Below are 12,188 nucleotides of genomic sequence, written 5' to 3'. Positions count from 1 at the left end.
TCCTACGGTTTATGGGCTTTTGGTTAAGAAATCGTAAGTGGGTTTCGAGTCACGTCTTAGGTCTCTTTGGGCCGTTGTTTGACTCGAAACGTTTATTACGGTTCTTTCGATAAAAATGAACTTTCTGCGGATTTTATCGTAAAGTTCGATTGATGACTTCAAATGACGAGAAACATGAAATGGGTTGGCTACGGTCTTCGGGAGATAGCATTAAAGAGTAGACGAGAATGCTTGGATTCGTGTCGTGTCGATTTTTACTTTCAGACATTGATTCCGTCGTGACCGATTTTGACCCCAACATAAACGCGAAGTTAATTTACGACCAATTTACGACGAGAACTATTAGTTGCAAAATTACGTCTGAGTTACGACGAACATTCAGGTAGTCATAACTTAGTCGTAAAGTCGAAATTAATTTACGACTACACATTTGTAGTCGTAAATCGTAGTCGTTACTCCCACGTTTTCATGGAGTGTGGATTAGTATGCGGAGAAATATGGAATGTTGATCCATTCACGATTCTGAGAGAATTAATGCTGACACCATGGCAGTACCATATTGTGCGCACAGTTCATAAGCAGAACTATGCCATCGCTAGAACAAACATTTGATTAGTCCTCCATCTAACCAGAAAGGCGATCACATATCTTTAATTTAGTGTTTCCATTTATAATTTTGTGTATTTACATATTATTTATTATTTTCCAAATTATATTTATCAGTAATATTAAAATGTAAAACTATACATTATATCAATATTTCGAAAAATTTAAAACTAAACATAATAAGATAATAATATTAGTGGACGCTCTCTAGAGCCTCGATTAGTCACTTTTAATAGTATAGATTGTATATTTACTTATTATTATTATTTATTTAGTTACAATGCCACGTGGCTTCTTTAGGAAGAAATAATTTTTGCTGATGTGGAACTATTTTGATTTTCAAATGTTAACTATATAACTATTATTTTGGATGTTATATTCAGAATTATATGTTTGTGTGAATACATGAGTGATTTGTATGGTTTGTTTAATAGAAAGTTTTCATCTTTTTAGGTTAAAATTATTGTATTGTAACGTTGATGTGAGCATTCTTTGCGATGTTTGAATTTTGTTGTTGTCCGTGTGCTTAACCTAAGTGATATTGGTGATTAACCATTATTTTTTTCTGGAAATAGAAAATGATGGCACAAGCAGTAACATATATCAAAGGGTATCTAATTATACATATTGTATAAATACACATATATCTTTAGAAAAAACCAGAAAATAATACATTTTTCAAATAGATGTTTAATGTAGTTTTTCATTTCTAATATTGTATATTTACTTATTATTTAGCTTTTCTTATATTGTATATTTTTATATTCTATTTTTTTGCTTTTATATCAAATGGTAACATAACGATAGATGTTTAATGTAATATTTTTATTTTATATATTGTATATTTACTTATTATTTATTTTACTATACATTTTGGGATAGATGTTTAATGTATTTTTTGTATTTTTTATATTATATATATACTTTTTTTTCTTATATTTTATATTTACTTATATAATATTATGATAGATGTTTAATGTAACATTTCTATTTCTTATATTGTATATTTACTTATTATTTATTTTACTATACATTTTTCAGATAGATGTTTAATTTAGTTTTTTCATTTTTTATATTGTATATTTACTCATTATTATTATTTTTTGTATTTTTACTTATTCAAAATTTCTTGCTTTTATATCAAATGATAATATTACTATATATTTTTAATGTAATATTTTTTTATTACATAGTAAATTACATATTATTTATTTGTTCTTATATTGTACATCTATTGATTCTAATTACGATGAATGTTTAATGTAATATTTATATTTCTTATGTTGTATATTTATTTATTATTTATTTTACTATACATATTTCAGATAGATGTTTAAAGTAGTTTTTCTATTTCTTATATTATATATATACTTATTATTTATTTTTTTTCTTATATTGTATGTTTACTTATCTAATATTACGATAGATGTTTAATTTAACATTTTTATTTTATGGTGTATATTTACTTATTATTTATTTTACTATACATTTTTCAGATAGATGTTTAGTTTAGTTTCTTCACATTTTATATTGTATATTTACTTTTTTTTTGTCAACAATATTGTATATTTACTTATTGTTTATTTTTTAAAATTTCCTATATTTACTTATTCTAAATTTCTTGATTTTATATCAAATGATAATATTACGATATATGTTTAATGTAATATGTTTTTCTTATATAGTATATTTATGTATTATTTATTTTTTCTTATATTGTATATTTATTGATTCTAATTATGATACATGTTTAATGTAATATTTCTATTTTTTATATTGTATATTTACTTATTATTTATTTTTTTCTATATTGTATATTTACTTATAAAAATATTTGATAATAAAAATGAAAAACTACAAATTTGCAGATAGATGTGTAATTTGTTTTTTTTTTGTCAACATAATTCATTTCATAAAGCCCAATGGGCAAGGTACAGAGGATTTAAAAGTCTACATAAAGGCCCAATATATTAAACTTAATCGGTAAGAAAACATATTGATGAGATGAGAATTGGTCTACGCGTCTTCCACCGAAAGAGATTAGGACCACGTGTCATCATTTAGGAGATAGATCTAGCATCTACCACCAACTTCCGAACACGCCTATTGCCGGTGTATCCTCCGCCGCGAAGTCGGTGTCTTCTCCGCCTCTAAACCGCTGTCTTCTCCGCTTCAATTTACCACCATCAACAGAATTCAGAAATCCTCTGAGATTATCCTCTTTGCAGACTGCCTAGGCATATGACCATATTCTTCAGTCACCATCTTCACGTATCTCCGGGGAGGTTGAAGGAGGAAAAGATATAGATCATTTGTTAGGACATCCATAAGACCCCAACTCTTCTTGATCTGATCTCACCATCGCCAAGACACTCCCAATCTCTTGATTTGCAAACAATGAAATACTACATGCAAAGCCCAGTTTATGTGGCCATAAATCATGTAGATTTATAATCCATTGAAGTAAAACAAGCTAAAATGAGAAAAGAAGAACTAAGAACATAGCTTCGGGATTTTTGATTAAAGAAAGCAAAGAGGATTTTCTGGACATATCTAAAACTTATTTATTCAAACCAAATCGAAAGCACAAGATAATCATGAAGAACAAGTTCGATATTGGCTTGAAAAGACACAACAAAATCGTCAAACGAAATACAAGTCGCCTAGCGAAAACCATTATCCGCTTAACGGAAGATAATATAATACACCAAAAAGAAAACACAAAAGAGTATGGCAACCGGTGGCGATTAGCCTACCGGCCGCCGGAAAACGATATCAGCTTTTGAAGGTCTAGAGAGAAGTTGGGTGATTTTAGAGAGAGAGTCTTTTTTTATTATTATAATTTGACGATGATAGATGTGTAATGTAGTTTTTTCATTTTATTCTATTTTTTTCTTTTATATCAAATGGTAATATTACGATAGATGTTTAATGTAATATTTATATTTCTTATATCTATATTTATTTACTATTTAGTTTTTCTTATATTGTATATTTATTTATTCTAATATTATTATAGATGTTTAATATAATATTTCTATTTTATATTGTATATTTACTTATTATTTATTTTACTATGCATTTTTCAGAGAGATGTTTAATTTTTAGTTTTCTCATTTTTTAATTGTATATTTATTTATTGTTTATTTTTTATTATCTTGTATATTTACTTATTACAGCTTTCTTGATTTTATATCAAATAATAATATTATGATAGATGTTTAATGTAATATTTATATTTCTTATATTGTATATTTACTTATTATTTATTTACAGATTTTTAATGTAATTTTTTTATTTTTTTTTAATTTTTTATTGTATATTTATTTTTTTATATTATATATTTACTTAATAATTATTTTTTTATTTTTAATAATAATACCACGTAACTTCTTTTGGCATAATGATTTTTTTTTTTATGTAGACGTTCTATAGAGTTTCAAAATGTCTCTTTTATTATTAGCATAGATTCAAGCCCTTAAGTGTAAAAATGGTAACTATTGAGTTAACCTTCTTCAACAGGGCTTTATTGGGCTGTTATATACTTATAACCCGACTCTCTGGCTGGTTGGACTTTTTCTTTGTTTAAATAAGCCTTCGCAGTGTCCGGGTACATGTGTTATACATCTCAGCTTTCCGATTTGAGAGTTGTGGGTTACTCTCCTTATTTGCATAGAAAATACATAGACTACTGGAATAAATTCAGAACTATTTGCACACAACGTGTTCTAATATACGTTAAAAGGTATTTATTTATATGTCAAAGACTGAGTTCTTCGCGTGTACGTCTCTTCTACTCTTTGGAATAAGCTGATGAGTGCTATCATGGGGATTCATTACACTGCAGACTGGAATGCCACTCTGCTCTTTATGGCACAGCCACCAAGTTCGCGAGTAAGAATCTTTATAGCTCGCTATGTCTTCCAGACTGCAGTATATATGATTTGGAAGGAGAGAAATTCAAGGAAGCATGGAGAGCATCTAAGGACACTAGAAAATCTTTGCAGAACCATTGACAGGCTTGTTAAGAACATAATTATGTCCCTTAAGGGAAAAGATAAGAGCTTGGAGAGCGCTTTCCAACTTTGGATTACTTATGTGAGAACATAGTGAGATCATAACTCTTTTACTATTTTGAAATGTAAGAGCCAAAGTAACATCTGCTGTAAAAAAGCTTATTTTCTTTTGAATCAAATTTAATTTTTTTTTTCAAAAAAAAGAGTTCTTTTGAATTATAGATGGAAGTCTAAAATTAATTTATTGTATAGTTTAAAATGCAACATTTGTAAATGTCACACATTAGGAACATAGGGTAAAACTCATCATATATAAAAAATGAAAAATCCATAACAAAGCTCAAATCTTTCGATCTGCACATTATGAGGTTGATTGGCAAATGCTTTCTATATCCCAAATTATTTCTAAAGCATAAAATTTTACCAATCATACTTTGTAAATTTTTTTAAAAGCTACAATTTTTTTTTTCTTTTTTGTTTATTTTTAGTTGTGGAAAGCAATAAATCTAAAGCACTTATTTTTGCTTTAGAAAATTTATATGTAGGTCACTAAATCTTTTCCAACCTACAGCTAAATTATTTACAACCACACCAAAAAAAATTACAGTTTTATTTTTACAGCAAAAAATATAAAGTTACAGCTCCTTTCATATGTTGCGAAAAATATATCAAAGCTGAGGTTAGGCTTCAGGCTTTGGAATTTAGCAAATGCAACACATGTCAAAAGATTAGTTTTTAAGGTTAATTCCTTTTAATTTTTTTTATTGACAAAGTTGACAAAAATATATTATCCATTGATACTGGTTAGATGAATTAAGTGGCAAATAAGTGCATAATCAATTGAATTTGATTTGTAATGTAAGAACTTAATTCACATCCAAATAATTATTGTGATAATAAATTCTCATTATCCCATCATTGTTGTAAGTTGAATTCTGCAAATTAACAAAGTCATTATGTTCTCATACAGCACCACCTCGACACAATCATAAATCTGTGAAAACTTAAATTACAAATGTAGGATGCATTTTAACATTCATGTTTGAATCTGAACTGGAGATGTGTATATCTGACTGAAGGCTACAAATTGGTTAATGTCAAAACTGTAGTGTTTCTTAGTTGAGTAATACTATAAGTCTAGTCAGGTATAAATTTTCCGAAATAATTGCTTGTTTATGTTGTGGAAGTAGGCACATTACTAAACCTCATCAACTTGTGTGTGTTAATATATGATATTTTACAAGTACTTGCTCATCCATATGATGGGTTATTGTCTTGGTATTAGTCCCGAGGAACAATCTAATAAGGAACTCAAATGCTGATATTAAATTAATCATATACAAGTAGCGAAAATGGTGGCACTGATCGTAAGGACAAAAAAGGAAAGGTTTGGAATGTCTAGGGTAAATGAAGTACAGCATGGAGGGTAATTTAAAAAAAAATGTTAAAACATATTTATTTTTACGCGGAGTGGTTGTAATGGGAGTAGAAGAAATAAGCACGCGTTGTCCCTAATCTCTCTCAACTAATCTAAAGACATTTTATGTTTTGTCTCATCCGATCCCACTTAATTAAAATTATGTTACAACCATCTATCTAATTGGGTTAATCATCAAATCAGAGCATTATCGATAAGTTCGCAGATACCGAAGCAGAAACACTAAAGAGTGAAACAATGTAAATCCAAATCCTAAACGTCGTAGCATCTTCAGCTTTGGTGTATGCATGCCATTACATTCCAATTACTTCCCGACAAAAATTTGCTCCCACCACTTTTGATGTGCCTTTCAGACTTTATATCCCCATGTCCACTTCTTTCTTTTCAACCCCGCTCCATTTTCTAGCTATACTGTCTCGCCTATTTTTGTTAGAAACTGTTACGATTAAATTTACCAAATGAACCTAACTAATCAAAAGCAAGAGAGACACATTTAAGCAGAATGATCATATATAAGTTTGTGTCAGTGCTCGATCTATACACTTACGCTTTATCATTATGTCATCATGGAAAGGAGCTTAGATTATCATTTCAATCGAGAGAAAACGAGGAGATCGGGGAGAATGTCTTTGAGTAAAAACGAGTGGTCTTTTTCACAATTATTTATCTATCAAAACACATTCTATTATATCCTGATATCATTATTTCCTACTCCTGAACTCCTTTTGTCTTTTTTCCAATGTATAGGACCAGTTTTATATACTTTTTCCTACTTGCCAAATCATAAGAAGTTAAAAACATAAAAGTGGATCAACTAATTTATAGAAAACATTAACAACTTTTGACACTCTGCTTTAAAATGTGTTTCATTTTAAATTATATGCCAATAATATAACTTTAAATTCCACCGAGAGATTTGATGTAGAGACAAATAAGTGGCTCCATTTCACCATCTCCCAAGCCACCAAAATCTCTCCTAAACCCTTTTGTCACTCCCTTTTCTTATTCACTTTTCTTTCCAATGAAAAGTAAAATATCATTTGATTTTCTTGAATATAGAAGATATGAATACGAGCTATCAATGGTTATGCATATCTCCTTACATTACATATTTACATATGCAAGATTTTTTCATGTATTTTAGCTTGACAATCCACCATTGAAAAATTCATTATGTATAAGATTTAAGTTCTGTTACAAGCAAAAAAAAAAGTATAAGATTAAAGTTCAAACATTAACCAGTTTCAAAAAAAAAAGTTCAAACATTAACAATAAAAAGTATATATATATATATATATATATTATTCTAGATTCATTTCAAGCATTGACAATATATAAACAATCTAGATCCGTGGCAAAGAAAAGTTTCCATTACAAAAAGAACCCTTAGGAGGAGGTAAGTGGGAAGCATGAAAAAAGGGGGTTTATACAACTCAATAATCATCCAAGCAAACCAATCCATGTGCTTCCCTTGAAAGTCTTGAAACATTATTCTTGTCATTTTCCTCCCAGCCATCTTCTACTTTGGCCAACTTTTTTTGTTGCTTCAAAAAATAATTTCAAATATGCAAATATCCACTCACACATAATACATTCTCTTTTTACAATCCTTAGATTGTCCCTTTTGCCTTCTTCCTCTTGTTCTCTTCCCACTTTACTCCTGATTCTCTTCCTTTTGGAATTTCGTCGAACTACTCAACAACCCTATATACGTTTTATTTATTTTGTAATATTCTCATGCAGATTAAATAATAAGAAATGTCGACCACTTTCATCCATATATAAATAGGCATGATGCACGTAACATGGCCCCAAACCCTATAGCAACACACCCTCCACGACTCATATCATTACCATTATTACTATTATTATACTTTGCACGTCATGAATTCAATGGTAAGAGACCGCAAAGAACAAATGGTAATCCAGTCTTCAATCGTCTTGCTTCAAGAAAGATTCAGACAACTTCAGAAAGCGCGAGAGTTAAGAGCTGAACGAGAGCTCCTTAACCCTAAACCTAACCACCAAGACAACAATATCTCACAATATTACAGGGAACCCGTGAGTTTTTGTTTCTTCCAGTTTCTACCTCTAAACTCTCAAACAAGCTCGTCACAGCAGCTCCTCTCCCTCTCCTTGTGCCCTCACTCCACTTCTGATTCCATTGAAAAGCCTAGATTTTATCATCACTGGCCAAAAAAGGACGAGAATAAGGTGGTTGGGATTGATAGATACGATGACGTTGACACGTCTCTGCGTCTCTAAACTCATAAAAATTGCTCCTCTCCATCTTTTGTTGTTTTGTTTTGTTTCTAATTTAGAAATATGTATGTATAACCTTTTTGGTCGGTATTCTCTTTTACGGAGTCTTGTAGGTGGTGATGATATGTAATATGGAAGGTTCAAATGCGATCAAATATATTATTAACTATTTCGGAGCTACTGCTTATGATCTATTTTATATTACGTTGGCTACGTTGACAATGATCTACGTACTCATTGAGTTATTTGTTCTTGTTTTTGAATGGTTGCCAACTTAATTACCATCTTCCCTCAACTTGATATCGACTTATACGTAAGATAATGTTCTGTCTCTCTACTTTTTATATACTTGGAACTTAACTCTAGCCAAAAAGGCCATTGTAAGGTACATGTACTTGAAATTAGATTCATGTTGGCCTGCGCTTGCGCATGTTCAAACCCTGCTTTTGCTTCTCAAGAAAATTCAATGTTATATATTTTTTTAGAAATAGTGAAAATCTCATACGGGTCATGATAAAAAAAATGTCAATCACAATCAAAACTTAACTCTTTAACTCTTTAACTCTTTCATACGTCAGTAATAACGAGAGAGAGATAGAGATATCAAAAGTAAGTGCCATTCAATTATAGCCAGATTTTAAAAGAATATATTCAATCCAGTATTATATTTTTAGTAGCTGACCACCCGCAACTAAACTTGGTGTTATATATTGGATCTTAATTATATTTGCAAATCAAGTTTCACAAATTTTGAAGTTAGGTGCTATTGTTGGTTCTAAGTGATAATTAACAAATGAGAAAACTGGTATGCTTTGGTTCAGGCAATAAATCGAAGGCTTAACTGATACTCGCTTGATGATCTCTAGTTTAGATATTGATTACAGTAGAAGAGAATCAAGTATTTCAGATTTGTAATTTAACGTTAGACATAGACTTGCAACAAAGTAGCTGATTGGTTATATATTATTGGCTCTTGAGCTAAACACTACCATCCAATCTATAAGTAGGGCTTTTAATAATCATATATGATGAAAAATTTCACTATTAATTTAATAAATATATTGTTAATTTGTAAAAAAACTGTGTATTTAAAATATTTTTGGATTTAAACAATGCTTTTAAATTCAACCTGGACCCGCGTCAAACTGGTTAATCCGGTGATTCGATAATTTGATTTAGGTTTTTTAAAATATACATATTTTAAAAAATTACTAAAACCATAAACTAACCGATTGAAACCGATGGATGACCGATGTGTAATGTAATTTGATTTAAATTGTTATAGTTCCATAATTTTTCACATTTTAATCCAAATTTTAAAGTTCATTGTTTTGCAATTGTATGAAATTAGGACGTTTCTATACAATTTTGATAGATATAAAAATAATTAACAACTATAAATATGTCTTGATCATATTACTCCTTTTTATATAGCTTAATTAATTTTATTATATTTTTTGTGTAATATATCTTGTTAATAATTTATATTATAATCAGTTCAAATTTGTTGTTAACAATTAGTGTTAAGCATGTTTCTATTTATTAAAATATATTTTGAACATTTTCATAATTATTTTTGTTATTATATTTATTGTACAATGTATAACGTTTATATATTTTTTTATGTAATGGCTATTATTGAATTATTATGTTATTTAAATAAATGATATAACTATTATTAAGTAAATATAAATAAATAATATGTTAATTTAATTGATATACTATTGATTGAAATGTTTTTGTAGTATTTAAACCTGTAAAAATAAGTTCTATTTATTTTCGTTGTTTTATAAATTATTTGATTTCCAATTATTTAATTTATTTAAATAATTTGAAAGAAAATTGTGAGAAATTATTGAAAAGATGAGTTATAATATTTTATATTGTTTGGCACAAGATTAATCATAGTGTTGTTTGGAAACATGGATAGTAGTATAAAGAAAGAGGTATATTGTTTGGAAACATGGATAGTAGTATAAAGAAAGAAATATTAGTTGTGATTTAATGTAGGTTTAACTATAAAATAGAAAGGTATTTATTTAAAAATGACAAAATAAATGTTAGGTTCAACATAATGTTTCTGTTTTAATTAGGGGTGGGAGTTCGGGTACCCATTCGGGTTCGGTTCAGATCTATTCGGGTTTCGAGTTTTCGGAGTCAAAGATTTCAGTCCCATTCAAATATTTCTAAATTACGGTTTGGGTTCGATTCGTATCTTTGCGGACTCGGTTCGGGTTCGGATCACCCGTTAAAATTGTTTTTAAAATTTTAAAATTCATTATATACTTTAAATTTCTCAAAATCTATAAACGAAATATTATATTACATAAAAATTTGAATAACATATGTCAAAATACCTAAACTTAACATATAATTTGATTTGGTTTGAATATTTGGATAGATAATCAATAGATAGTTCAAATATTTTTGGTGTTTTGAGTGTATTTTAACTATTTTAGACATTTATTTTGACTATTTGTATATATTTTAAAGTATTTTGGACAATTTAAAAATATATTATATATTTTGGATGTTTTTAATAGACATTAAATCTAAAATATATTTATATAAGGGGGTATAGAAATTAATTTTGGATACATTCGGGTACCCGAAATACTTTGGTTCGGGTCAGATTCGGTTCCGGTTCTTTAGATAGCAAAACTTTGAACCCGTTCGGATATTAATCAATTTCGGTTTAGGTTCGGTACTATTTTTTCGGGTCGGGTTCAGTTCGGTTCTTCGGATTCGGAATTTTGGCTCAGCCCTAGTTTTAATAATATAGATATTCCAAATAACTTCATTAGTAAATAAATTAGGAATATTAAAAAATGTATATAATTAAAATTGGTTTAAATATATTATAATATTTTGGTTTAAAAATATATATATTATACTTTGTATGACATATGCATGCTGTAGTATCAGATTATAAGTTTTCATTATAATATATGAAAACATGATTCTTATTAATACAAATCTGACATAGTATAGGAATACGACAGCAAAATTATACATAAATATTTTTCCAGAAAAAAAATATACATTAATGGAATACGTAAATATGTGCTTACTCATGTTTTAGAAAAAATATATGCATACACATAGAAGAAGCCGTGCATATCATCCATTGTCAATGAAGATTACACTATGTGCATAGTTTTAATTAATGGCCCATTATAGTATGTGATAACCTACTATTGTGAAAATTGGTTTACATTAAACGTGAGCAATCACTACAACAAAACATGCCTATAACGAGGAAAAATTACGAGGAAATATATTCCTCGTAAATTTACGAGAAAATTACTACGATTTTACGACAAAACTGAATTTCGTCGTAAAGTCGTAGTAAAGTTACAAGGAAAATGTTTCGTGGTAATTTACATGTAAATTTACGTCGATTTTACGAGGAAAGAGAAAATTCGTTGTAAAGTCCTTGTAACTTTACAAGGCTTTTACGACGAAACATGTTACCATTAATTTTTGTGAAAACGTATTTTAAGCATGCTTTACCAAACTGATACCCTCGGTTTAGAGATTTTGGAATAACTTGATTAGCTGCTATCAAAGTTACACCTCGTGAACGAATAGTTGCTAGAGAAGAATCACTTTTGTAAATAGATAAGTGATTTTGGGGTTTAGGGATTTGATTTTCGGGGTTTCAGATATAGTCCTAGTAAATTCGTCGTAATAGAAAACACACGGGCCTGGTAGATTCCTCGTAATATATGCGTCCTTGTAAATTCGTTGTAATGCTTTCCTTGTAATTTCATTGTAAAGTTTTCCTTGTAAAGTCGTCGTAAAATTTTTCTTGTAAATTCGTCGTAAATATTTCTTGTAAATTCGTTGTAATTCTAAAAACGCGG

The 12,188-nt window shown here is 28.8% G+C and overlaps 1 protein-coding gene across 1 annotated transcript; it reads left to right on the top strand.

Annotated features, from left to right (window-relative positions):
• Positions 1-7,854: 7,854 nt before the first annotated feature.
• On the top strand, positions 7,855-8,502 carry LOC106293347. Its single transcript, XM_013729015.1, has one exon. The coding sequence runs from the start codon at positions 7,945-7,947 to the stop codon at positions 8,323-8,325; it is 381 nt and encodes a 126-aa protein (XP_013584469.1). The 5' UTR covers positions 7,855-7,944; the 3' UTR covers positions 8,326-8,502.
• The last annotated feature ends 3,686 nt before the right edge of the window (positions 8,503-12,188 follow it).

This window comes from Brassica oleracea, chromosome C1 (assembly GCF_000695525.1).
Source record: "Brassica oleracea var. oleracea cultivar TO1000 chromosome C1, BOL, whole genome shotgun sequence".
Classification (NCBI taxonomy): Eukaryota; Viridiplantae; Streptophyta; class Magnoliopsida; order Brassicales; family Brassicaceae; genus Brassica; species Brassica oleracea.
Note: the sequence above shows the minus strand (reverse complement) of the source record. Positions and strands in the feature narration are given on the sequence as shown.

Coding starts and splice junctions, on each gene's coding strand:
- LOC106293347 (XM_013729015.1), top strand. CDS start 7,945: ATGAATTCAATGGTAAGAGACCGCAAAGAACAAATGGTAATCCAGTCT.